General features: G+C 53.6%; 2 protein-coding genes across 4 annotated transcripts in view; one reads left to right on the top strand and one right to left on the bottom strand.

Annotated features, from left to right (window-relative positions):
- Unc13d (unc-13 homolog D) overlaps positions 1-11,072 on the top strand; it is a 15,401-nt gene extending 4,329 nt beyond the window's left edge. For both annotated transcript variants that reach the window (XM_036196997.1, XM_036196998.1), the window contains exons 11-32: positions 98-190; positions 267-370; positions 2,982-3,099; positions 3,188-3,312; positions 3,456-3,546; positions 3,626-3,682; positions 3,764-3,861; positions 3,943-3,994; positions 4,072-4,202; positions 4,321-4,441; positions 4,765-4,908; positions 5,139-5,237; positions 5,345-5,551; positions 5,686-5,754; positions 6,937-7,016; positions 8,183-8,288; positions 8,357-8,428; positions 8,878-8,961; positions 9,057-9,177; positions 9,362-9,485; positions 9,905-10,101; positions 10,816-11,072. In XM_036196997.1, coding sequence (XP_036052890.1) covers positions 98-190; positions 267-370; positions 2,982-3,099; positions 3,188-3,312; positions 3,456-3,546; positions 3,626-3,682; positions 3,764-3,861; positions 3,943-3,994; positions 4,072-4,202; positions 4,321-4,441; positions 4,765-4,908; positions 5,139-5,237; positions 5,345-5,551; positions 5,686-5,754; positions 6,937-7,016; positions 8,183-8,288; positions 8,357-8,428; positions 8,878-8,961; positions 9,057-9,177; positions 9,362-9,485; positions 9,905-10,101; positions 10,816-10,937 — 2,415 coding nt within the window. In that variant the 3' untranslated portion in view covers positions 10,938-11,072. The remainder of the gene's footprint in view (positions 1-97; positions 191-266; positions 371-2,981; positions 3,100-3,187; positions 3,313-3,455; positions 3,547-3,625; positions 3,683-3,763; positions 3,862-3,942; positions 3,995-4,071; positions 4,203-4,320; positions 4,442-4,764; positions 4,909-5,138; positions 5,238-5,344; positions 5,552-5,685; positions 5,755-6,936; positions 7,017-8,182; positions 8,289-8,356; positions 8,429-8,877; positions 8,962-9,056; positions 9,178-9,361; positions 9,486-9,904; positions 10,102-10,815) is intronic.
- A 1,496-nt stretch (positions 11,073-12,568) lies between these two features.
- Unk (unk zinc finger) overlaps positions 12,569-25,969 on the bottom strand; it is a 34,690-nt gene continuing 21,289 nt past the window's right edge. The window contains exons 3-16 of one of the 2 annotated variants that reach the window (XM_036196763.1): positions 25,304-25,480; positions 25,045-25,175; positions 24,293-24,428; positions 23,640-23,757; positions 22,552-22,636; positions 20,880-21,025; positions 20,349-20,549; positions 19,715-19,780; positions 19,098-19,272; positions 18,037-18,138; positions 17,737-17,925; positions 15,404-15,585; positions 14,564-14,821; positions 12,569-13,925 (exon numbers count right to left, since the gene is read on the bottom strand). In XM_036196763.1, coding sequence (XP_036052656.1) covers positions 13,770-13,925; positions 14,564-14,821; positions 15,404-15,585; positions 17,737-17,925; positions 18,037-18,138; positions 19,098-19,272; positions 19,715-19,780; positions 20,349-20,549; positions 20,880-21,025; positions 22,552-22,636; positions 23,640-23,757; positions 24,293-24,428; positions 25,045-25,175; positions 25,304-25,480 — 2,122 coding nt within the window. In that variant the 3' untranslated portion in view covers positions 12,569-13,769. The remainder of the gene's footprint in view (positions 13,926-14,563; positions 14,822-15,403; positions 15,586-17,736; positions 17,926-18,036; positions 18,139-19,097; positions 19,273-19,714; positions 19,781-20,348; positions 20,550-20,879; positions 21,026-22,551; positions 22,637-23,639; positions 23,758-24,292; positions 24,429-25,044; positions 25,176-25,303; positions 25,481-25,969) is intronic. The other variant, XM_036196762.1, reaches the window with a different exon arrangement.

The raw sequence follows: 25,969 nt of genomic DNA, 5'->3' as shown, positions 1-25,969 counted from the left end.
CTAGCGGCTGCGTCTTCCTCAGTTGGTAGCCTTCCTGCTTTGGAGAGGGCTAGCTGTATCTGGCCTGGGGTCCTCACAGCCCTGCTGACTATTGCAGAGAGCCACGGTGGCCAGCCGCTCCCAGCCCAGCTACACTGTACACTTCCACCTCCTGCAGCAGCTGGTGTCCCATGAAGTCACCCAGCACCAGGTATGGCTGTCTGCCAGAACTGAATACCACCAGGGCCTCCTGTCAGGTCCTGATATCCCTCTACTACTTCCCTTAGGCTGGCAGTGCCTCCTGGGATGCGTCACTGAGTCCCCAGGGTGCCACCATCCTCTTTCTCCATGCCACTCAGAAGGACCTGTCAGACTTTCATCAGTCCATGGCGTAAGTACACAGCCCTGCTCAGAACCCTTAGGGGACCTTTTCTGCCCTGCCCCACCCACCCACAGGTCAAAGGGCAGCTCTCAAGAGTGTGCTCTCAGGTCCAAACTGTGTTTTTGTTTGTTTGGTTGTTTGGTTTTGGTTTTTTGAGACAGGGTTTCTCTGTGTAGCTTTGCACCTTTCCTGGAACTCACTCTGTAGCCCAGGCTGGCCTCACTCACAGTCCACCTGCCTCTGCCTCCGGAGTGCTAGGATTTAAGGTGTGCACCACCACCCCAGCTTCGGTCCTCCTCCTTGAGCATTGCCCCAAGGTCTCTCACGTCCTGGGCTTTTATGTTCGCCCTCTTCAGCAGTCCCATTTCCCGATGTCACAGGCTCATGGCAAGAAATAGCTGATAAATTGATGTTAAAATGACTTGGTGGTACATGTCTGTAATCGATCCCAGAATTCAAAAGCTGAGGCAGGAGGATTGCAGCAAGCTTGAGACCACTTTTGGCTATACAGTGAGACCCTGTCTCAAAAAAATAAACACCGAAACTCTAAAAATGGCAACAAATCTTCACAGGCCATCATGTTCCCTGAGCTACGTCAGCTCCTGGGAATGCCAAGAAGGAGCACTCATGAATGATTGCATGCCAGCCTGTGTGGAGTGGAGGAGAATGGTCACACCATGTGCTGGGCAGGAGGGGGGTGAGATCAGAATGCCACCTGGGGCCTGGCTATGACTTGGTCTTTGGGTGAAAAACAGAGGGGGGGCGTTCTTGGGCAGATGGGTGTTCCTGAAGAGGAAGCTGGGGTGGAGATAAGGCCAGTGAGTGTCAGTTCCCTCTCAGGATCTAGGCACTTAATGCAAGCAGCAGCTGTTCCAGTAGGGACCTCAGCCTGTCCCTGGTTGCTCTGGCTTTCACCCTAACCTCATCTAGCTCAGTCACCCCCTGCTAGTCTCCCACTATACTTCTGAGGGAATCTCCAGTTGATGATTGCCATGGGTGCAAAACTCTAAACCTGCCTTTTCAAAAGAAACAAGAAACCACCAGGCTTTCTCCAGGCATGACGGTTCACACCTGTAGTCTCAGCACTTGGGAGGTGGAGGCAGGAGGATTAGGAGTTCAAGGTCATCCTCAGCCTCATAGTTGCCTTTGAGAGAGAAGATGTTAGTCAGTAAAGTGCTCGCTCCCGCAAACATTAGGGTCTGAGTTCAAGCCCCAGCACCCAGTAGGGAGTGGCTTGACATGCCTGAAATCCCAGCACAGGGGAGGCAGGGACAGCATGCTAGTCTACTTGGGAAAGTTTAGGAGACTGAAGAAGACCCTTGACTCTGGCCTTCACACACATACACACACTTACATGCATACCTTTACACACATATGTGGGTATACACACACATCATTATTTTAAGAATTATTTTACTTATGTGTATGTGTGATCATATACCACCTATGTGGCAGATGCCTTCACTGGCCAGGAGAGGGCACTGGAGCCCCTGGAGCCTGAGTTGTTGATAGTCAGGAACCTTCTGATGTGGATGCTGGAACCAAACTCAGGTCCTCCACCATTGCTCTTAGTTGATGGGCCATCTCTCTAGCCCCAACTGGTGCAAGTACTCTTATCCACTGAGCCATCCACTGGCCCCAGAAATGGTGAAGGATTTTTTGGTTTTGTTGTTGTTACTGTTTGAGACAAGGTCTCTCTATATAGCCCTGGCTGGCCTAGAAACTGCTGTGTAGACCAGGCTGTCTTCTAACCAAAGAGATCCATTGTAGGTAGAGTTTTTCTGCCTGGCTCACAGTCAGGACAAATCTCTCTTACCCGCCTACCCTATCCTTTCTGCCTGGCTACTGGCCAATCAGCACTTTATTTATTTTAACCAATCAGAGCAACATTTTTGACATATAGAACATCCCACTATCTGCAGTTGTATGTAGCTACTACAATCCACCTGCCTCCTGAGTTGAAGAATTAAAGGTGTGCTTCATCCTCTCTTATTCTGAAGTGTTTTTGTTTTGTTCTTTTGAGACAGGGTTTCTCCAAGTAGCCCTGGCTGTCCTGAAACTCACTCTGTAGACCAGGCTGGCCTCAAACTCAGAGATCCACCTGCCTCTGCCTCCTGAGTGTTGGGATTTAAGGAATGTGCCATCACTGCCTGGCCCGCTCTGAAGTTTTAACCAGACAAAGCACAATTTAAGAGTCAAGTGAGGGGGTTGGGGATTTAGCTCAATGGTAGAGCACTTGCCTGGCAAGTGCAAGGCCCCGGGTTCGATCCTCAGCTCCAAAAAAAGAAAAAAAGAAAGGAAAGAGTCAAGTGAGGCCGGGCAGTGGTGGCGCACACCTTTAATCCCAGCACTTGGAGAACAGAGGCAGACAGGCAGAGCTCAGTGAGTTCGAGGCCAGCCTGGTCTACAAAGTGAGTTCTAGAACAGCCAGGGATATGTAAAGAGACCCTCTCTTAAAAAACAAACCTACAAAAATAGTCAGATGACTTGAAAAGCATCAGTAGAAAAGAACAGAGGTCCTACATGTCATATTATCAGCCACTGGTTTAGCATCTACTGGTGGATAGAGTAGGGAGATGTTGCCTTCCTGGGCCCTGCTGAAGGCTTCCTGTCTCTGTAGGCAATGGTTGGCCTACAGCCGCCTCTACCAGAGCCTGGAGTTCCCCAGCAGCTGTCTCCTGCACCCCATCACCAGCATTGAGTACCAGTGGATCCAGGGCCGGCTCAAGGAAGAACAAGTGAGTGGTGCCAGCAGGACGGCAGGGCCCTGGAGGGCAGGCAGGGCTCTGGAGGGCCGTGGCCTGTAACGTCTTTCTGGCTTTGCAGCGGGAGGAACTGGCCACCTCCTTCACCTCCCTGCTGGCCTATGGCCTCTCCCTCATCCGGAAGTTCCGCTCCGTCTTTCCCCTGTCTGTCTCTGACTCCCCATCCAGGCTGCAGTCCCTCCTCAGGTCAGTGGCTACCCTTTGCTTTTGCTTCTGCAGAGGGGTCAGATATGAGCACGCAGGGGTGACACCTGTGGGCAGGGGGTCAAGAACACCTGTTGGGTAGGAGTAGGGTGGCCGGCCCCTGAACAGAGCCCTCTGTCTTCCAGAGTCTTGGTGCAGATGTGCAAGACAAAAGCCTTTGGAGAGCTGTGCCCAGAAAGTGTTCCACTGCCCCAGCTAGTTGCTGAGGCTCTGCGGGTAGGTGTCTTCCCTGGGGTGAGGGTGGGGTCATGTCCCTTAGCTCACTCACCCCTTCTCCCTGCTTGTCTTCCAACAGATGGGCACAGTTGAATGGTTTCACCTGATGCAGCAGCATCATCAGCCCATGGTGCAGGTAGATTCTGGGACAGGGGTTGAGGGTGAGTATGTGGTGTCTGCCCTTGTACCTCTGTTCAACCACCCATATCCTTCCCAGGGCATCTTGGAGGCTGGCAAGGCCTTGCTAAGCCTGGTCCATGACGTTATGGGTGATCTGTACCAGTGCCGTCACACATGGAACAAGATTTTCCACAAGTGAGCGGCTATGGGTCTGGAGCTGACGGGCCTGTGGGACCCCAGTGGGCACCACCATCACACATACTATCTTTCCTCCAGTGTCCTCAAGATAGACCTCTTCTCCGTGGCCTTCCAGGAGCTGCAGTGGCTGGTGAGACCCTCTGCCATCTCTAGGAGCCACCCCTCTGTCCAGCTCTGCAGCCCTGTCCAACAAGCTTTTCCTTGTAGGTGGCCAAGAGGGTACAGGACCACACAGCGGCAGTGGGCAACCTTGTTTCCCCAGATATGGGAGAAAGTCTATTTCAGCTCTATGTCACCCTGAAGGAGCTCTGCCAGCTGGGCCCAGTCCCCTCAGACAGGTGGGCAACTAGTGGCTTGAAGGTGGGCTTCAGGCATGCAGGACAGAAAAGGGTTGTCAAGAGCTGTGGCCCAAGGCCAGCCCCTGCCTTCCACAGGCTAATCCTTTCCTCTCCCCAGCAATGGAGTCCTGGCCCTGAATGGTTTCCACCGATGGTTCCAGCCAGCCATCCCCTCCTGGCTTCAGAAGACTTACAGTGTTGCCTTGGAGCGGGTGCAGCGTGCTGTGCAGATGGACTCGGTGCGGGGCGGGGGGGGGGGGGGGTCCTAGGTTTGGGAGTGAGGTTGGGTTCTCTGCTGGGACCTCCTGGCCAGTAGAAGCCTCTAACTGTTTCTGAACAGCTCATGGGCACTGTTCAGGCCAGCTGGGTGGAAAATATGGCCTCCTGATATCCTGAGGCTCAAAAGGGTGTCCTGTGCCTAAGGGTGCTTTGGGCTGCAGGGGCAGTGGTGGAACCTTGCTTTTATCCTCCAGGCAGCTTGCACTCAGCTCTGTGCTTGGTGGTTGGGAGATTTGTGTCTGCCTGCCTTGAACCTTCTGTCTAAGTGTCTCCCCTTCCCCAGCTGGTGCCCCTAGGTGAACTGACCAAGCATAGCACTTCTGCTGTGGATCTGTCCACCTGCTTTGCCCAGATTAGCCATACTGCCCAGCAGCTGGACTGGCCAGACCCTGAGGAAGCCTTCATGATCACTGTCAAATTTGTGGAGGTATGGTGTCTTCCCATCATCCCCCCCTCCTCTTAGGACAGGTCACTTCTGCCCTACCCACTTCCTCACAAGCTTTCAAACAACTAGCCATCACCAGCCCCCTCACATAGCATCCTAAAGTCCTAAGAGTCTAACTCTGAGACTCCTCCTCTATTGACCCATTTGGGAGCCCCACCTACCCATCCATCCATCCACCCATCCATCCATCCCCTGTGATCCACTCACCCTAGGACACCTGCCGATTAGCCCTGGTTTACTGCAGCCTTATAAAGGCCCGGGCCCGTGAACTGTCTGCAGGTCAGAAGGACCAGGGCCAGGCAGCCAACATGGTAAGACCCAGGGCTGGGGCTGAGGGGCTGGCCAGGGTAGGGGTGGATCTGTTTGTCTTGGTGCTGTTGGAGAAGGCCTGCATCCCTGTGCCTGTGACTGTCCCCAGCTGTGTGTGGTGGTAAACAACATGGAGCAATTGCGGCTGGTCATCCACAAGCTGCCCACTCAGCTGGCATGGGAGGCATTGGAGCAGCGAGTCGGCGCCGTGCTGGAGCAGGGGCAGCTGCAGAACACACTGCATGCTCAGCTGCAGGGCGCTTTGGCCGGGCTGGGCCATGAGATCCGTACTGGCGTCCGCACCCTGGCTGAGCAGGTACTGTCTGATCTCCCGGGGACCCTGCCTACCCCGTTCCTCAGCAGGACCTGAGCTGATGTCTACCCCCTGACCCTAAATCTAAACTCAAGCCTCGCTCCATCTCCCTTTGTCTCCCTGCTTTGTGTCCCCAGTTGGAGGTGGGCATTGCCACACACATTCAGAAACTCATTGGTGTCAAGGAGTCTGTTCTGCCTGAGGATGTGAGTAGCCACTCCGTTTGTTGACCTTCACCTCTGGGCCAACTCTGTGCACTGGGGTGGTGAGAACAGCCTAGGTAGATGGGAGTTGAAGGTTCTGAGGCAGTCAGACCCAGGTGTGATGTCTCCACGGTCCTCGATGTACTCCCTGGATGCTCAGGGAGGCACTGATGGGTATAGGGTAACCTCAGGAGGCTCAGCTCTGTTTTGTAGCCCTAGGAACACACAGGTCTGGGAACACATCCTTCCCACGGCTTATCATCTCTGCTGCCCTGTTATGCCCACCAGCTGCCCCCCAAGCTCCTCATGTGTAAAGGGGAGAGTGTATCCCTAATTGTTTGAGGGGGGTGAAGTTATTCATTAACTCATCAAATGTTGAGTAAACACACATTTTAGTTCCAGATACTGACTTGGTATTAAGTCAGTGTGACCCAAAACTCCGGCTTTCCTAGGGCTTCTGCTCTGAGGGGATGATGGACAGCTAAGTGCAGCCATAATTGTAACTGTAACTATCAACACACATCCAGTCATGTGCGTGTTTGCACACACACTTATATAGTGCGCTAGGTAATGATAAGCGCCAAAGGGAAAAAAAAAAAAAAACAGAAGGGGGTGGGCTGGGAAATGTATTTTTCTTTCCTTTTTTTTTTTTTTTTGGTTTTTCAAGACAGGGTTTCTCTGTGTAGCTTTGCGCCTTTCCTGGGTCTCGCTCTGTAGACCAGGCTGGCCTCGAACTCACAGAGATCTGCCTGCCTCTGCCTCCCGAGTGCTGGGATTAAAGGCGTGCGCCACCACTGCCCGGCGATATGTGCTTTTCGATAGTGGTCAGGGAAGGCCTTATTCTGAGTGTGACAGCTGAGTCAAGACCCACAGGAAGCAAGAAAGGGATCTGTGATGATGCCTAGAGGAAGGACATTTCAGGCAGAGGGATCAGGAAGAGCAGAGGTCCTGAGGAGGCTTGTGCTGAGCAGGTCTATAGGATGCAGAGGATGGTGTGGTTGGAGCAGACAGAGCAACCGGGATGGAAAGACAGGAGGCAGTGAGCAGCTAATACAGACACTATAATACCCACCACACAAAAGCCTGGCTTTGTTCCCTACCCAGGGGATGGGGATGGTCAAGACAGTGTGAGTGAGGTCGGGATTAAAATAGGCCTGAGATGTATGTCCTTCTGGTCTGTCCTAGGCCATTCTGCCCCTGATGAAATTCTTGGAGGTGGAGCTTCGCTACATGAACACCAACCTGGTCCAGGAGAACTTCAACAGGTGTGCAGCAGTCCCTGACCTGCACTGCCCTCTGCCCCATGTCTCCAAGGCCTTAGTGCTCATGGGTTGGTGGCTGGCATGCTGGTAATCCCTTTGGTGACTTTCTTTGGAGGATCTAAACAACTGCAGGCAGGGAGCTCACTGCTTCTCATTGGTCCTGTCCATTCTGCCCAGCTCTGAGCATGGCAAGCTTTCCCCTGTGTCCTTCCAGGCCTGGGCCCATTCTCAGGGCCTCTGACTGTTTCTGGCATGTCCCAGATATGGGTTTTGGATACCTAGGTTCAGGTTCCAGCTTCTTGTTTCCTCTTTAATGGCTTCAAGATGTCCAGGTTACCATGCCCATGATGACAGTCCCAGCCTCTCCTGAAGAGTGAATGAGCCACATGAAGAGCTGTAGGCAGGCCTGTGCTGGTCCAGAGCCTCAGCTGCCTGCAGGTGGATTGGCAGCTGGGCTCTTCCTCATAGAGTTCTGTTCGCCTCCTACTGAGCAGGAGCTGGGCCCCTGGAGGCTGGGGCTCCTTTATGCTATTTATTGAGTGTTTTTGTTTGTTTGTTTGATTTGTTCACATAAGTGAGAATTAACTCTCCACTAAGACAGGAGCTTTGCTCAGAAACATCTAGAACAGTACCTGATGCTGTTAATTGAGTTCACTCACTACTTTAAACGAAGGCCTCCTTCCCTACATACTAGGCGAGTGTTGTACCCCTGGGCGGATCCCCCCACCTCAGGCCTCCTCTATCATCAGGACAGAGGACCTGTTAGCTGACAGTGGTGCATGTTAAATTTCAGGAGGCTGTCAGTCTGTCTTGTCATTTTTCTCCTTACCCATGCTGTGCGCCGCAATCCTATCTCATCCTGAGGTCCAGCTTTCTCCTCCACTCTTTAGTGGTTTGCTGGAGGCCTGTGGTCCATTGAAGAGGGTTCTCCACTGAGGTTAAGAGACATATTGGACAGGATTGGTGACTCCTTGGCCTGCCCCCTTTCCACTCTGGGAGGAGCTCTTCCTCTGCACACCATCTGTCAGCTCTGCCCGAGCCTCACATGTGGAACTAGTGGAAGGGAGGCAGAGTGAGCCTGGGTTCCTGAGGCTCCCCTTTCTAAGAGCATCTTCTCTTCCTCCCCTGTTGTACTGTCCTATGTCCGGCATCCGTCTGCCTCTGGCCAGCCTTCTGACCCTGCTGTGGACCCACACACTCATGGTGCTGGTGGAGGTGGCCTCTTCACAGCGTAGCTCATCACTGGCCTGTAGCAGACTGAAGGCAGCCCTTCAGGTAACTGTACTAGCTGCGAGGATATTAGCCCTGGGAGTGCCTGGAGTCATCTCTTTTCTCTTTCCCAGAACCTGGAGATCTGCTTCCATGCTGAGGGCTGTGGTCTCCCACCAGAAGCCCTGAACACAGCCACTTTCCAGGTAAGAGTCTTAGCAGTGTGGGGAATGACCTCAGGGCCTTGTTAGGGTCCCTTGAGAAGCCCCTGTTAGGAGGTCAAGGCAGGGAACCTGTCTTTCTGTATTTACCTGTATCCAGGAACAGCTATGTAACTCATGAAACCAAGTGCAATATTAAGTTGGGCCTCTTATTCAAAACTATTACAGATTTTGTGATGCTGGCAGGAAATAAATAATCCAAATATAGTGTCCTTCAAGGCACAGGGTCCCTACATACCTGCATCAGGGAGATTATACTTCCAGAGTCGGCCATCTGATACCTCTGCCTCAGGATCTTGTCCTAGGTCCATGGGATCTTCTGTGGCCCTAGGGCCCCAGCACTTCCGATCACATCTTCCCCTCTCTGCCTGCCCACGGCATCAATGTGGGCAGGCACGAAGATGTTTAGGTGATGTTCTGACATGCTGTTCCAGGCTCTGCAGAGGGACTTGGAACTGCAGGCAGCCTCCAGCCGGGAGCTCATCCAGAAGTACTTCTGTAGCCGAATCCAGCAGCAGGTGAGATGTTCCTCCTGCCTAGCTCCCACTGAGGAGCATAGTGGGCCTTTCCCCCACTCCCTCCCAGTTGATCCCTACGTGCAATCCCATGCCAGGCTGAAACCACTTCTGAGCAGCTGGGTGCTGTCACCATCAAGGCCTCCTACCGAGCCTCTGAGCAGAAGCTTCGTGTAGAGTTGCTCAGTGCCTCTAGCCTGCTGCCCCTGGACTCCAATGGTGAGTGGACACTTCCCTAGACCTCTCCTCACTAGCATCCCTAGAGGCTCAGCAGGGGCTCTACACCCATTTCCTCTAGTTACCAGGAGGGGCTAAGGGATAACAGCTGTGGGGAGGGGGTAGTGTGGGGTGTGGTGGTGGCTGGAACTCAGTCAGCAACCACCCCCCATGGGCCACTTGCCAGGTTCCAGTGACCCCTTTGTTCAGCTGACACTGGAACCCAGGCATGAATTCCCTGAGCTGGCCCCCAGGGAGACCCAGAAGCATAAGAAGGAACTTCACCCACTCTTTGATGAGACCTTTGAATTGTGAGTCCCTCCTCATCTCTCAGTCCCTCCCCCTTTCTCCTCCCTCATAACCCCTGCTTCCTCTAAGGAGCACTTGAGATGACATTGGGCCTGAGGGAGAGTCTTTGGGACAGGTGTTTGCTTCCCTGGGAGAAAGGGAGTGGATTCCCACCCAATACTGAGGCATTCAGGAAGGATGCTGTATCCGATAGGGTACCTTGGGTATCTGCTCTTTGTTGAAGATGGGCCTTGGGGCCACAGGACCTCTTGTTGTTAAATCCGCCCATGATCAGAGTGGGTGTTATAGCCTGTGACAGAGACGAACCAGGTTGAGGTCCAACTGCTGTTCTCAGCAAAGGGTACCCGATATGTTGGGAGGGACTGGTGATGGCAGATTTGAGTGAGGCAGGCAACTAACTGAGCCCCTGACTCCCTGCCAGCCTGGTGCCTGCTGAGCCATGCCAAAAAGCCTGGGCATGCCTCCTGCTCACTGTGCTGGACCACGACACACTGGGAGCGGATGACCTGGAGGGGGAGGCCTTCCTGCCACTCTGCAACGTGCCTGGATTGACTGGTTGTGAAGAGCCTGGTGAAGCACCTCAGACTCGCCTGCTTCTCACATACCCTGCACCCAATGGTAGGCCTGAGTCCCATGGCAGGGCTCTCTGGCATGGTCTCTAGAGAGACGCCTTCTTAGGAGTTGGAAGCCAGTAGAACAAGCACCATGGCTCATGTTGCTGAGTATTTCAGGAAGTCTCTGCTCTACTGGAGAGGCCAGTGAAATTCAAGCTTGGGAAGGATTATCTGACTTCTGGTGGGGAAACCAATTAGTCCCTGTGACAAGGAGCCTGGATCTCTGTGCAGGGCACACATCCTGCGGTGCAGGCCAAGTTTGATAATAGGAAGGCCCCTATGCCTCTGTGTCATGAGACACTCTAAACTATCTAATGATGACACACCTCTCTAAACCCAGCACCCAAGGCAGGTGGAACTCTGTCAGATTGAGGCCAACCAGAGCCACATAGTAAGGACCCTGTCCTTTTTTTTTTTTTTGAGAGCTTCTCTGTGTAGCCCTGGCTGTCCTAGAACTCACTTTGTAGACCAGGCTGGCCAAGAACACACAGAGAGCCACCTGCCTCTGCCTCCTCAGTGACAGAATCAAAGGCATGTGCCACCACACACAGCTGGATCCTGTTTTAAACAAAAAAGGCAGTAGTCACAACCCTGCCATGTTTCCAGCACTGTTTGTCAAGTTTGTGACTGTGTGTCCACAATTTCCAAGGTTGGCGTAGGGGCAGAACAGCGCTATTTTCTAACCAGGGGTTTGACCCTCAAACCTTTCTCTACACAGGGGATCCAATTCTGCAGCTGTTAGAGAGCCGGAAGAGCGATCGAGAGGCCCAGGCCTTTGTAAAGCTGAGGAGGCAGCGAGCCAAGCAGGCTTCCCAGCATGCCTCACATCTAGGGCAGTAGCAGTGGAAGTAAAGCCTGAAAGAAAGCTTGGGCTCTTCCTGACAGAGGGAAGCCCCTCATCCTGGTGTAACACAGGGAGAGCCAGGAGGTGAAGGGCTCGAGTTCTTGCCAGAACAGCCCTTGGTGATGGAGTGCCATGACCAGTATTTATCCTTTTTTTTTTTTTTTTTTTTAGACTGAGTTTCTCTGTGTAGCTCTGGTTGTCCTGGAACTCTCTCTGTAGACCAGGCTGGCCTCGAACTCAAGAGCTCTGCCTGCCTCTGTCTCTAGAGTGCTGGGATTAAACATGTGCACCACCACCACCTGGATATTTATCATTTCTTGTCCTTCCCTCTTGCCCTGGTCTTGGGTGTTCTCTGCCATATTCCAGCACAGAGGAGCATCTCCCATCCCTGCTCCTCCCCCTGAAAAAGCTGCTTCGGTAAGGTATTGTCTAGAGCCATCTGCCTTCAGGAACTGCCAGTTCCAGCTACTGGGGCCCAGACAGTTGGGATCAGGGCTGTGGGCAGACTTTAGAGGGAGAGAAGATCCTGTCAAAGTCGCCCTGGTGCAGGAGGAGGGTAGCCATTGCTAGAGGGAGGTGGGAAGAGACTCTGGCTCTGAGGTGAGAGCTGGCAGGAAGCAGAGCTGGCACAGATGGACGGCGGCAGAAAGGACAGTTTGGCTGTCTACAGAGTGGGCTTCCTCCCTCAGACAACACCTGCTACCTAGAAATGTTCTTAGTGAAAATAAAAATAAAACACTAGCCACTGCCCTCAGAAAATCTATAGTAGGCTCCCAGTGGGCCCAGGAAGATATCAGGCCCTGCATGCCTGCCTCTTCCTTAGAATACACTGTATGCCCCCACCTCACCCCCAGAGCCCCTGTGACCACTAAGCAGAGGTCAGAGTAAGCTGACACCTGAGCAGTCCTGGAGTAGTCAGTATGTGTATCGGGAGGTGGCTCTCTCCTACCACGGGTTCCAAGATCAATCTCTGGCTGTCAGACGTTGTGGTGTACACCTTTAGCTGCTGAGCCACCTTTGAACAGATTACCTGGCAGTTACTATGATTGCTGCCCAGGACAGGGGTCTGATGTTGGGGAGGGGACCATGAAGCTGAGTAGCTGCTCTGGACAGCAGAGTGTGTGTGTGGAGGGTCTCCTGAACATTGGCAGTCAGAGCTTCAGGGCTAGTGGTCTTCAAACTTGACCCTGGTGAAGTTAGTCTGCACACGCTGACAAGTACGTGGTAAGGCCAGCTGAGGCCAGGCAGAGCATCCTGCTTAGGTGTGTTCTCATACTCAGGAGAAAGTCAGGTGGGGAACAAGGTAAAAGGGTTTACCTAAGGCAGGATACTTCCTCAGTGGGAAGGAGGCAGGGACTCCCTCAGTAACATGCTCCTCCTTCCTGTCCCTATTACTTTGTGGAGAACATCAACACACCACACTGAACAACAGGTCTCCACAGTGATGACCGCACTCGGCCGGGCTCAGGGACACTCGGCTGCTTCTGGAACTGGAACTAGGTCTCTTCAGCTGACTCTTCACACTGCAGGATGTTTCCAGGAGCCAGGGGAGAGCTCTTGCTCTCCTGGAAGTCTGGATGTTCTCATCTGTTGACCCATTCCCCCACATAAACAAGCCACTGCAAGTCATAGTTTATTTCCAATAAGTTTGTTGATTTTTGCATTTTTGTAAAAAAGGAGAAAGTTTTCACTTAATTCATTGAAAGCCCTTTCGTGCTGAGCCCAAGGGAGGGGCCTGGGCTGGGGCAGATTTTTTTGTAGCCCTCTATAGCCACTGGACACCCAGTGCTGGGAACAGGGCTGCCTCCCTCTGCCCACTCTGCTTTCCCATTCCACTGCATCTCTGTACATAACAATTCTTAAAATTGAAGCTAACACAATATACATTGGACAGGCACGCACACACACGCACACAGGCGTCTGCCCGGAACGGCAGTACGTCAGCTGCACTCAAAGAGCACCACGGAATGCACACAACTCCTCCCAGCAAGAAGGGCAGGGCTTGAGCCCCCTTGGTCCTCAGACTGCACTCCTCCCAACAATCGCCCTGCTAGCTGCCAGAGGGAGGGAGCCACCGGCCCTGCAGCCATGTGCCAGAGGGAAGGAGGCAGGGACAGGGAGGGCAGTGCCAGCCTGGCAGGTGACTGTGGGGCCAAAGAGGCTGATCAAGGAGAGGCCTAGACTTCAAGATCCCGAGGGACAGACAGAACTAGGTCTAGGACCCACGTGTGGGAGGGGCTAGCCTGCAGCTCTGGCCTGCCAGTTCCGTGGCTGTCCCCAGGGTTAAATATATTTGGTAAACCCAGGAGCTAGGCTGGCTTTAGAGCTTTGGGCCCTGAAGCCCTCACAGCTGGGAACTGGGGACCTGAGTCCACACTGTGATATAGACCCTGGCCTGGAATGCAGGGTGAACGGAGCCTGCCCTTCCAACTTCCCATCCTTCCATGCTCTGGCCCCAGAAAGAAGTTAAAAATAGTTAGTTCTTACATAAAAAAAGAGACAAAAACATATTCACTGCCAAAAGGCCAGTGGGAAAAGAGGGGACTTTGTCTCTGAGCAGGAAGGTTGGGGAATGGACTGCAAAATAGTCTTTTCTTTAAAAAGTGCTTGGTAAATCTGTTTTAAAGTGTGTGTCTATATCTATGTCCAGATATACACACAGACACTGTGCACACGCTGGCACCACGCACACCCGCACACAGAAATGTATACATGTACATAATCATATACATATACATACATACGTACATACATACATACATACATATATATACTTTAAAAAGTCCTAGGTGAAAAGGTCTGGGCCCAGCTGGGCCAGGTCTGCAGGGTCACGACTGGAGGGCATGGGCCCGGCTAGGCTGACAGACAGGGCACTCGCTGCCCTCAGCACAGAGCTCACACAGCACAGCATGTTGGCACGGCAGCACTGCCCGGGTCTGCTCCTGACACTTAAGGCATCTCACCGACTGCATGTGGAACACGGCCTGTGGGAAATACGACACTGAGGTAATGAAGTGGTCTCTGCCACCTGCTTGGCACTGAGTTGAACAAGCAGCTCTCCTGACTCTCACTTCAGCATCCTTGGAGCCCAAAGCTCAACACGCACAAGATCCTACTGGCCAGTGAGAGCAGCTCAGCTCCCAACTCCACCTGCTGTTCCAGCTCTAATGGCCAGGCGGAGGGGCAGCTGGGTGGCAGCCCATCATTGGGCTTTTGTTGGCACAGAGGTTAATGCCTCTTGTCATATGTGGTCTTACCCTAGGCACCCAAGAAAGACAACGAGGCTCAGGGGACACACCAAGGGGACTGACTCATTGCTGAGGGGCTCTTAGAGGAAAAACCTACTGTTTCTGTTAGGCAAGCCACCCTTAGGGACCAGCAGGCACCTGTGGCCTGGCCACTCTGGAATGTCTACTGGAGTATGGAGAACCGGAGAAGGCACCGACAAGGGATGGGACTAAGCTTAGGTTAACAGTCCAGGGAGCGGACACTGGCCCCTGCCGCTGCTGCTTTCTTCTCTCCACGAGGGCACTCTCTCCTCATCTTCCAACCGGTGAGCATCACTGACAGCCTAGCACTGGGTTTTCAAGGTCCCACCCCACTCCTGACCTCCAGGGCTGACCTTGTCCACTTGCTCCAGGTGGACCCGCAGCTGCTTCTGGAGCGAGTACAGGGTGGAGAGGGAGAGCGCCTCCAGGTCAGGGGCGGCTGGCAGAGCTGGGGCTTCTGGCCCAGCATGCAGCCGCTCCAGCTCCTCCTGCAGTTTCTTTACCCGCAGCTCCAGTGCGTCGCGCTGCTCCCGGGCCAGCTCACACTCAGCTCCGGCTGCACTGGCTCGCTCACCAGCCTCCTCCGCTTCCTTCTTCCAGGCATCACAAGCCTGTGGGCCCAATGTGCCGGGGTGTCTCATGACAGCCCCTTCCCTTGTCCCCGCCCCTCCCCCTCCCAGAGAGCATCTCCAGGAGCCAGTGTGGACCACTCTGGCTATGGGGCCTGCTAGGAAGCTGGGCATGCTGTCTGGGGAGGGGCGGAGAGAAGGCTACTGCTGCCTGCAGAGGACAAAGGTTTCAGGACCTCAGCAGACCCTCCCTTTGTATGCAGGGAAGGGGCCAGGCCTAGCATGACAGGGGCACAAGGCAGGGCTCACATCCTAGTCTGCATCCCCACAGGCAGCTGGTGGCAGCTGGACAGACGGCCTAGCTCAGAATCTAGAAGCAGAGACAGGCAGGAGGTCCTGGGGCCACTCTAAAAACAATTCCCATATGGAGTCCCAGGCCTGTGGTGCCAGCCACGGTAACATTCTGACTGGCAAGATCAGTCCTCCCACGTGGGGGAGGGCAAACACATTTCTGTTCTGTTCTTTAGGCCCCTGCTTCCCCCACCCGATGCCTGCTGTGTAGGATGGGCTTGGGCTTGATGCCACCAGGCACTGGGTACTGCAGGTGGGCGTGGGGCCCAGTACCTGCTTGGCCTGCTTCCAGGACTCCTCCCACTGCTTGATGGTGCCGTTAGCTTCATCTAGCTCTTGCCGAAGCCGGGCCAGCTCAGCAGCCCCTGGCCCTGATAGGAAGGCAGGGGAAGTGCCTGGGGAGAAGCTTCCAGAGGCAAAATGCTCCCAGATGCTGCTGTTCATCCCGTTCAGACCTGCCCCAGGGAGGGGAGGAATATCAGCTGTGGAGGGCTTAGGCCCAGGCCCTGGCCAGCCCCTCTTGGGCTGCCAGGGGCTGGCTGAACATTGGGTGAATATGTGAGAAGATCATGTGGCGGTATCACTGGCTGAGTCAGGTCTAAACTTTGGTGTTATCTACTACTACATGTGAATCTCAGTATCCTCATCTCTAAAGTGACCTCAGCGGGCTTAGGACTGTGTGGGACAGCAATCTGTGAAGGCATCTTAATTGCTGAGCTACTGCACACCTCCTTTTGCATCCCAGTGAGAGGTGGGACAAGATCAGATAGATAGGCTAAAAGCCACCAGCCAGCACCTTGATGGGAGGACTGCAACAGGGGGGCCCGGAAGCTAGGGCCCTCTTGTTGTTTTGCAGGCAGGACAAAGAACATGCTAGCAAGAACCACTAATGGGACAGGAGAACCAGGAGAGCCTAATCACCTGATTCCAGAAGCCTGCTGTCAGCTAGGTGCCTACCCCTCAGCCCCCACTCAGCCACTGCTGACACTATCCACTGTCCTCTGGCTCCATGGAGCTCCTTATCTACCTCTGGCTTCCTTCTACCTCTATATATGATTCCAGTGACTTCTGCTTGGCTCCCTTTCCACTAACTGAGCTGGATTTCAGACATTTCCCCCTCTGAGCAATACCAGCACACTGAGGAAAAAAGAAGACACTGGTGCACACTTCATGGAGATTTCTGAGTTTGAGGCTATCCAGTGCTACATAATAAGACCTTGTTTTTAAAAAAGGAGAGAGTGCAGGGCATTGGCAGTGCACATCTTTAATCCCAGCACTCGGGAGGCAGAGGCAGGTGGATCTCTGAGTTCCATGACAGCCAGGGCTACACAAAGAAACCCTGTCTCAAAAAACCAAAAGAGAGTGAGCGAGCCAGCAAGAGAAGTGCTTTTGTCCTGTGACAGACCTGCAGTGTGCACCGTGTGAACCTCTCTGCAGGAAGACCTCTAGTCCACCAACACAAACGCTGGTGTGCAGCAGTCTCTGCCCTCCCCATGCTGGAACCAACCACTCATAGTGGAGCTGGTTGGTTCTACAGAGAGCACCCTGTACGGTAGACCCCGGTCACCTGACTGGGACCCTGTGTCTGTGTGCTGCTGTCTGTAGACACCTGCATCTCTAGAAGACACCTGCATCTCTAGATGACACCTGCGTCTGTAGCCGTGCCAGAGGGTCACCGGCAAGGGGACGTGTAGAGCCAGAGGGTAGAGCTCAGGTGAGAGGTCTCCAGAGAGACAGCAGTTTTAACTGTATACAACCTCAACAAAGAAGCCTCTTCTGAATTGAGGAGGTGCTGAAGACTCCTGGCTGAGGTAAGGGAGGCCCCTAGGCTGACCAGAACTTCAGAGGCTCTTAGTCCCTTCTCTGACTGGGGGTAAAGCATCCTAGGAGCTCTCTGAATAGCTAGGGAGTGGGGTTAGGGAGTTGTAGATGAAAGACAAGAGCCTGTGCTGAATGCAGAGAACGTTCTACCATAGGCTCCATTCTAGGAGCCAAGGGTGCTTGTGTGCGGTGGCCTAGCCTATAGGTCTCCCTGCTGTGTTTCTTACCATTGAACCTGGAAATCACTCAGACCCACTCTATTCTAAGGCTGAGTAGGACAAAGAGCAGTCTGGGCTAGATCTGATGCCTGTCCCTGCCAGGAAAGGAAAGCTTCAGACTGGGTGGGCCTGTCTAACTGTTCCCTTTGCTCTTTGGTGGTCTTTGATGATGTGAGCAGCTGCTAGGAGCTCTGGGTGAATGGATAAAATGATTGTGTGTTTGGCCCTGGGGATCAGACCCAGGGTCTGGTACATGCTAGGCCAGTGCTCACTGTGCCACACTAGTATAATCAGGTAAAACCGCACTGAAGAGCAGCCCTTTACCTTGGAGACTGAGACCAGCCTGTCCTAGCATATGCCTTCACAAGCACTGCACCATTCCATAGCACAAGGAGCTGAGACAGAGGCCTGGCTTCCAACTACTTGTCCAATCATGTAGGGATGGGGAGAGAACATGTCTAGCTTGAAACCCTCGCTGCAACCTACAGCTGGGTTGATGTGTCATGGGCAGAGCAGCCAAGGGAATTTGCTACAAGGCACTAGGTTCTTATCCAGTCCCTTCCTTACCCAAAGATCCATGTGATGCTGAGGTCCCCAAAAATGTGTTTTCTGACTGACTCAAGGGGCCCTGGGGCTGCTGCAGGAACTGTGAGGAGAGGCTGACAGGAGGGGACGGAGAAGCAGAGTGGAAGGAGGCCGAACTGCCCAAGGAGCCAGGGATGTTCACGGGTGCAGAGCTCTGCAGCAAACTGCCACCTATAAGAGAGCCAGTGGTGGGCCGGGGAGGGCCAGGCGAGCCTTGAGTACAGGTGAAACCCCAAGACCTCCCCGCCCCCAGGCCGTCCTGGCCCACCCATTGCCCAGTACCGATTGTGATGCTGCTGGGGTGGGGCACTGTGCTGTTATCAAAAGTCTTCTCCAGGGCGGCTACTCCAAACTCGTTTAGGTCCAGGTCATCCAGGGCAGACTCTAGGGATAGAGAATGGAGTGTGGGCTCCCAAGGACCATGTCCTTGGCTCCAGGCTTCCTGACCTTGACTACTTCATTTACTCCTTTGCTGTATCTCTGCTGAGCACTTCCACCCACACCAACCCTGGTGACTGACAGCTGCCAAGTCCAGCCAAGTGCTGCTTCTTTCTGAAGCCTCCTTTGACACTCTTAGGAGGAATCAAGACCCAACCCTGTCCAGTGTGGTATGGCGTACCAGTGATCTCTGCGTTCAGAAAGCTGAGGCAGGAGGACCAAGAATTCGAGACCAGCCTGGGCTATATATATAGCAAGATCCCATCTCAAGAAGAAAAATGGTGGAATTCAAGGTTGCAGCTTGGTCTGACAGAGGTATGTGGTGTGGTCCTTATATCCAGGCCATGTTTTTCACCCTGAGTTACTTGGGACTAGCAGCTCTGGGCCCTTGGACAGCAATGTACAGTAGATACCTGACAAATGCCAGTGCCTCTTTACTGAACTGGCCTGGTTAGGAGAAGGTACAGTTTCTCTCCTAGAAGGCAGGAGCAGCATACTACCACCTGATTCCCCAGTGCCTGGCATGGAGCCTGGCACAAAGTGAGCAACATAAGTAATGATGGAAAGGGGCACTGATTTTTCCCTCTTGGTGCTGAGGACCACACCCAGGGCCTTACACATGCTAAGCACCCATGCTGCAACTGAGCACACCCAGTTCATGGCACTAGCTTCTCTGAGGACAGATGTGCAAGGATGCCTAGTAAACAAGCGAGGGCTGTGTGGCAAAACTGTCACGAAAAGGCTCCATGGCCTAGTCTTGGCTCAGAGGGCTCAGGGTGTCTACCCTGACTTTCCCAAGCCAGATGTCTAAAATATGGGGTGCAGTCATCCAAGTCTCACTTCAGACCCCTTGTGTCTGAGCGCAGGTCCAGTCCTAGGCTCACAAACAAACCCCGCCTAGTTACCTATGACCGACTCCACCGTGTCGCTGGTGGGATAGAAGGGCAGAGCGTTTGCATTCATGCCAGGGGCGCTGCTGGCGCCTGCAGGGCTTGGGGGGGTGGCTGCCAAGCTGGAGGTGATACTGGAAGAGATGCTTGAGGTCAGGGGGCTGCCCACAGGGAGGATGCCCAGCACGTCCTGCAACGAGAGTGGGGGAGGAAATGGGATGCCTGCCTACAGAAGCCGTGGCAGAGGCTAGCACAGGCAGGTGGGCCAAAGCAACCAGCCCCTTAAAGGCCCGAGCTAGCTGTCCCAGTCCACCTTGTTGAGTGGTAGTAGTGGACAGTGAAACACAGAAGCCATTAGCTACTTACCTTTGCAGGCTCACAGTAGAGGGAGGGATGAGCATGGGGCTGACACTGAGACATTCCCTAAACATTCCTGGTGAATGGGTAAGTCTAGGAGGGGATGACCTTCAGGGCTGGACCCCCCACCCTCTGGACTTGGGGCTGGGCCCACTTGAGTCCTGCCTTCGTTTGTGAAGAAACTGGTACCCTACTTGCTGATACCAGCTGGGCCTCTGTGCCTGTCCTACCCACAGCGACACCAGAAGCAGAGATGGGAGTCAAGGGCTCCGTACCTGTTTGGGTTGAAGCAGAGGCTGCTCTTGACTCCTGGGCTCTAGCGAATGGGTTTTCAGTTTAGCCTGAGAGAGAAAAATTAGGGAGCAGGAAGTGATGTGGTACTAGGCAGCTCCAAATCTAGTGTCCACCTGGCTGCAGATACAGGGGAGGGCATGGACCGACAGCACGGTCACCCATCACACCAAACCCTTTTTCTCTTCCCAGCTTTCTTTCTCCACTTACAAATCCTCTCCCCGCCCTCCTCTGCCCTCCTATCCTGAACAGGTTTGTCCCTCTGTCCCGGTGCCCCAGGCACTGTCATCGCATTAGGCATCAGTTTGGGAAGGAAAGGGGGGCAATCTTGTACCTACTGACTGACTCAATGATTCTGGGGAAGCTGTGCGGCCTTTTGCAGAGTGAACACTGATTTATAAAGGAAACATAGAAACAATTCCTGAGTGTGAGGGGCTCTGTGCAGCCTCCTCAGCAGTGAAGCAGGGCGATAGCATCCACTCTGCCAGATCCTGAAGACAGAGTCAGTTCTAGCTCTTAGTGTCCTTCCCACTGGTGAGCTAGGCCTCACCTCTAAGCCACTCTTGCCCCATAGAAAAGGTCAAGCTCAGTTTCCTCCGCGGCCCCTGCACCCTTTACCTGGCACTTGAGAGTCTTCAGGTACTCTGCTCCCACCTGGTCCTCCCTCTCGAAGCCAGGAGCTTTCTTGTAGCTGCCAGGGGCAAGGCTGGACTCCCCGGGGAAGACCAGGCCCTCCAGGTTGGAGGCCTTCCTGCTGGGGCCTGGCGGGGAGCTGCAGAGGTGAGATGGGCTGCCCAGGCCACTGTTCCGACAGAGGAGCTGCACAAGGGGACAGGTGGGTGGTGGGCAGTGGGCACAGTATGGACAGGGAATGGCCACCCTCCAACCCTGCTTCCAAGGACAGTGGTCAAGGGGTAACAATAAGCACTCAGGACTCCTAAGCCTCATAAGGGATTGTCAGACAGTAGTGACAGGCTTATCCCAGCCCTGCCCAGGCTGATCACTACTACCTCTGAAGATGCATCCCCACCTCCCCACCCTCAGCCCTAGGACAAATACCAGGGCCTCAAGCTCCTGGGGCAGAGGAGAAGCAGGAGCTTGCTCCTGGGCAGGCAATGTGCCCACCCACTCCCTAAGACAGGCACGTACGGCGCTGAGGTCAGGGGCATGCGGGCTGGAGGGGCTCACAGGGACCGAGTCTCCAGCAGCAGATGGCATGTACAAAACAGGACCCGCCTGGGTGGGGCTGGATACAGCTGAGGAAGGCTGCATGTCATCATTTAAGGGTGGCGGCGCTGCAAGAGAGGATAGGGGTCAGCAGGCTCCCAAGCCAGGACTGTCTCTGCAGATATATACCTGCCTGTCTTCTAAAGGAGGCCATACTTGTCCCTGCCACCACGGGGAATTAAGTTTCTATTTCCATTGGCATTGTATTTTCTACAATTAACTGCAAAATACAAGTAATATGATGGGTTTCACTTCATAGAAAAGGAAATGGAGGTTCAGAAAGGTCAGCTAAGTCTTCGAAGATAACAGAGATAGGAGACAGACAGAACTCATTTCCAGCCCATTTTGTACAGCCCAAACTATTAATCATTCCGCTGTGCTGTTGCAGTTGGGTGTCCAGTACCCAAAGCAGCCTCCATCTGTTTCCTTCTAAGAGCTCTCTTTATTCTCTCTCATCTCAGAGACAGAGCTGAACCTAGAAAGAGGGTGAGGAGAAGCAGAGCCCTGATCTGCAGGTGAGACAGGCATCAGCCCAGCACCCACTTCATGATGGAGGAGGCTTGGAGCAGAACACGGAGCCTCTAGACCTGTGCTACCTCACAGTGCAGCAACAAGCCACCGGATGCCTGCCGAGTGCTGGGACTGCAGGTGTGGGCCACCACACCCAGGGTCCCTAGTTCCAACACACACACACACACACAGAGCAATAACAGCGTGCAGCTGTGGCCCAGGGCTTCTCACTTGCCATCACCACACTCAAATCTAGAGAGGGCTCTGCCTTAGACCAGCTCCTGCCTGCCCACTGCGGAGAGCCTCAGTCTCAGGCCCTCATACCATATTGTTTGTTTGTTTGTTTTATTTTGTTTTCTGTGTGATTGCTTTTCTCAAAGTGTCGTGGTTAAACCCAGGGCCTCTTGCATGCTAGGCAAGTGCTCTGTTACCTACCACACTCTACCCCAGCTTCCCTCCCTCCAACCCCCAGACAGGGTTTCTCTGTGTTGCTTTGCTCTTTTCCTGGATCTTGCTCTGTAGACCAGGCTGGCCTCTCAAACTCACAGATCTGCCTGTCTCCGCCTCCTGAAGGCGTGCACCACCACGCCCAGCTATGATATCGTTTTTTTTATTGACTAAGTAAAAAACGCTGAAATTAATTTAACCTGTCTGTCTCTCTCTTTAGCATGTTACCCAAAACTTTAATGACATATGGGGGCCACCTTATTTCTGATAGAGGGCTCTGTTCCAGTGGACCAAGCAATGCTCAGTAGGGAAGAACTCCATGTTCACGGGTTATACAGGGTGGCTGGTTGGGATCTGTCAAGTTGCTTTTAATGCTTGGTGCCTCAGTCTTGCCTGGGACTCAGTGCCCAGTAGGGCATGAATCTCTAAGTCTATCTCAGGCTCTTGGAAGCTGACTTCACGGTCAGTTCCAGACTGACTAGGGGACTGTAACTTACAGTGGGGATGAGGCCAGAAAAAGATTCCTGTGCACAGGGCACTGCTAGGGACTGACCCCATGCCTGAGCCTCAGCAGAGGTTAGGGGAGTTTGAAAAGGAAGACAGGGGACTGGCCCCGGGCTGAGGACTTTGCACATACGTTCTATGTGGGCAAAGGCGCAGAAAGGTCCTCGGGGGCAGCTACCCGACTGCTGCATATCGTTGCACTTGGTGGATTTGTAGATCTGGCGGGCAGAAACAGAAACAGAACAAGGTCAACCACACACAGACACTTTTAGTGAGAAGGGCTAGCTTGGAATCCCTCTCCACTTTCTCCCTTCCCACTCCCCTATGTTCTTTTCCTGGCAACAGGATACTGACATACAGCCTAGGCTTGCCTTCAGCTCCTAGCTGTCCTGCCTCACTGTCTCGTGTGGTAGGGTAATAGTCCTGCACCGCCACGCCCAGCTTCTCATCAACCTCCTCCTCAGCTCTCAGTGTAGTGCAGGCTGCACCATCAACACCCTCCTCCTGGACACGGTCCCATCAGTCATCACAGAGGTTGGGGTGATGCCTGTGAGCATGCCGCCTCTTATTAAGTGAGCCAGGAGTCACTTTTTTTTTTTTTTTTGGTTTTTCGAGACAGGGTTTCTCTGTGTAGTTTTGGTGCCTGCCCTGGATCTCGCTTTGTAGAACAGGCTGGTCTCGAACTCACAGAGATCCACCTGGCTCTGCCTCCAGAGTGCTGGGATTAAAGGTGTCGCCACCAGTGTCCGGCCAGAGTCACTTTTAAAATGCCCTTCAGGGAACTGAAACGGGATCTAACTGCTACCTGTGATGTCTACAGCCACATAAGGGTGTCTTTACATTGCTGTGTCTTGGCTTCCACAGAACCAGGGCAGGCCCAGGAACCCCAGGAGAGGCAGTAAGCTGATAGTGTACAGGCAGAACTACATCAGGGAGGCGGCTGGCTCTGTCCCCTGGGCTGACCGGCAATGGTCAGTAGATTGTAAGTACCACAAGTAGTCCAAAGTCCAGAATGGCCAGACTATCGGGTCCTATCCATGCCTTCTCGGTTGGTGGACTCGTGGAGAACTGAGGGAGGGTGGTCTCAAAACAGGAGGCTACATCCTGAGGTACTACCCACACACGCTTTGCTGGAATAGTGCCAACACCTGTCCTCACTCGTCTGTCTCCTAGTTTCCTGAGGTGGGTCAGTCAGTCACCCCTGCACCCCTCAAGGCCTACCTCTGGATGGAACTGCTGTTCTGTGCGGGTGTGACAATACTGGCAGGTGTCTCCATTTTCACACTTGCCAGGGTCTCCCCACTCGTCCCCATGTTTGACGTTTGGACACGGAGATGACCTGGTCCAATGAGAAGGGACAGACAGTGGCAAGAGAGGATGAGACGGGGGACCTGCACAGTGCCACCTGGGTCCTTGTCTGGGGGGCGGGACCCCCTCTTTTGTCTCCCTTTCTTACAAGTTCAGATGCAGAAATGGGGAAGATCGGCTATAGAGGAAGGGTCTCACTAGGGTACTAAGTCTGGCTGTTCCCCTGGCCCAGCTGGCCACAGGAAGACATAGTTTTGCTCCCTCAGCCAGGCACTGAACCTCTGACAGCTCAAGAGTCAGGCCACAGCCACACCACGTTTTCTACACTGGCCTGGCCCCACTCCAGCACACACCCTGAAGAAGCAGAAATGGATCGGCCTCATGCAAGAGCTGGACAGGGCTCCCATCATTCGGTCATCCTTTGTGGTCCCTCCCTTTAGAACTGGGCCCTGTAAACTCTAGGCTTGCCTTCCCACCTCCCCGAGAGCCATGCGAGCAGCGGTCTCAGCCATGACCCCTTCCTTGCTATTCCTCCCTCCCAGGACTGGCCTCCTGGGCCAGAGGACCTGTATTTGTGCTTCCGGGGACTCCGCCGCCGGTCCTTGCTGTTGTGGTAGTATGGACAGGCATAGCCCTGACGACACAGCCGTGGTGGCTTCTTGCATGGCTCTGTCTTATAGTTCCCCAGGACATAAGCAGTCTCTGCACAGAAGGCCAGAGGGCAGGGTTCAGGGGTCAAGGAATGGAGTTGAAGCACCCTAGTAACAGCAAAGTAGAGTGTAGGGAAGGCATGGAAGAGCTACTGGGAAGGGGTCCCAGAGCTGAGGTTCCCATGCAAGACATGAACAGGGCACTTCTTTTCAGGCCAGGGCATGCATCAAGAGAGAAAATGCTTGGATGAGGGTGTATATATGAAAGCCCAAGGAACCATGGAACGCTGTCCACCTATCTGGAAACTCCCTTATAAGTTAAGTGCCTTTTGAATATAAGTTTACATGGGATGCAGGGGTGTGGTGGGCTGAAGAAATGGCTCAGTGGTTAAGAGCACTGCTGTTTTTGTAGAGGACCTGGTTCAGTTCACAGCACCACATGGTGGGTGGGTCACAAGCATCCATAAGCATGCACATAGTGCACAAAAATATATTCAAAGCACACATAAAATAATATTTAAAAAGAAGTTTTCAAATGGGATGATAAAGGACTAGATTCTTCCTAACAGAAGCGGTAGCTTAGTTAGAAAAAGCAGTAGGTGGTGTCAAACCAAGTCATTGGGCAGCTATGGAAGGAGAGTGCAGAGGCCACCTGAGGTTGCCGGTACCTTGCCACCGAGGTTCCTCACTGAGGATTTTTTCTATCATGGCATGACTTGCAGCCCCAGCTGGCTGCCCTTCTATGCTGCCCTCTACTGTCGTCTGGCCATTCTGTAAGGCCTCCATGGCCTGGAGCTCCCTGGGAGAAAAGGAAAGGACAGACGGTGGGACAGGGAATGGGAGAACGGGAAAAGTGCCATCATTCCTTTGTCCTGTTGAGTGGCTGCGCTCTTGCCTCTCCCTCCCCTGGGCCCAGCATTAGCCTACCTGATGTCATAAACAGGGGAGCGGAGGTCATGTGGGCCGTGGGCAAAAGCGCAGTGCAGGCCATTTTTGGTGCAGTTGCCTTTTGAGTCTGTTTCATGGATGCAGATTCCAGTTTTATAGTAGCGAAGGTGGTACCTGCGCTCAGTGTCCCCTGTGGTCCTGTGCAGGAATGGGCACCTGGAACATAGCAGTGGGAGTCAGTCAACTCCGTCTCCTGAGGTCAGCTGCTGAAGGGCTGTCACCATGATCCAGAGGGCACAGTGGAGTAAACTGAGGAAGACAATGATGAATTCTGTGGCCAGCATGGCTCTCTGCTTGAGTGCTGAGATCTGAAGGGCTTGACACCCCAGGTTGCTGCCTACAGCTGCTTCAAGGGACACACTTCTGGATGAACAGATGTTTGGGTAATAAATGCTACCCAACTCAGGGGCTTCCAAGAATCAGCCCCTTGAGACTTGCACACACGCCCCATGGGCTTTAATAGGCTTGTAGGGAGGAGACCAGGCAGCCTGGACCTCTGTGACAAAAGTCGGGCACTGAAGGAAAAGTTCAGTATGCTTGCTGTACAACAGAACCTGGAAGTGCGTCCCAGCATCTTCTGAGGGGTTGAAACAATGACAAGCAAGGCCATGAAAGGTCCTCTGAGCCACGTCTCAGGCTTTGCCA

Source organism: Onychomys torridus, chromosome 8 (genome assembly GCF_903995425.1).
Source record: "Onychomys torridus chromosome 8, mOncTor1.1, whole genome shotgun sequence".
Classification (NCBI taxonomy): domain Eukaryota; kingdom Metazoa; phylum Chordata; class Mammalia; order Rodentia; family Cricetidae; genus Onychomys; species Onychomys torridus.
This window is presented reverse-complemented; position numbering and strand designations above follow the sequence as displayed.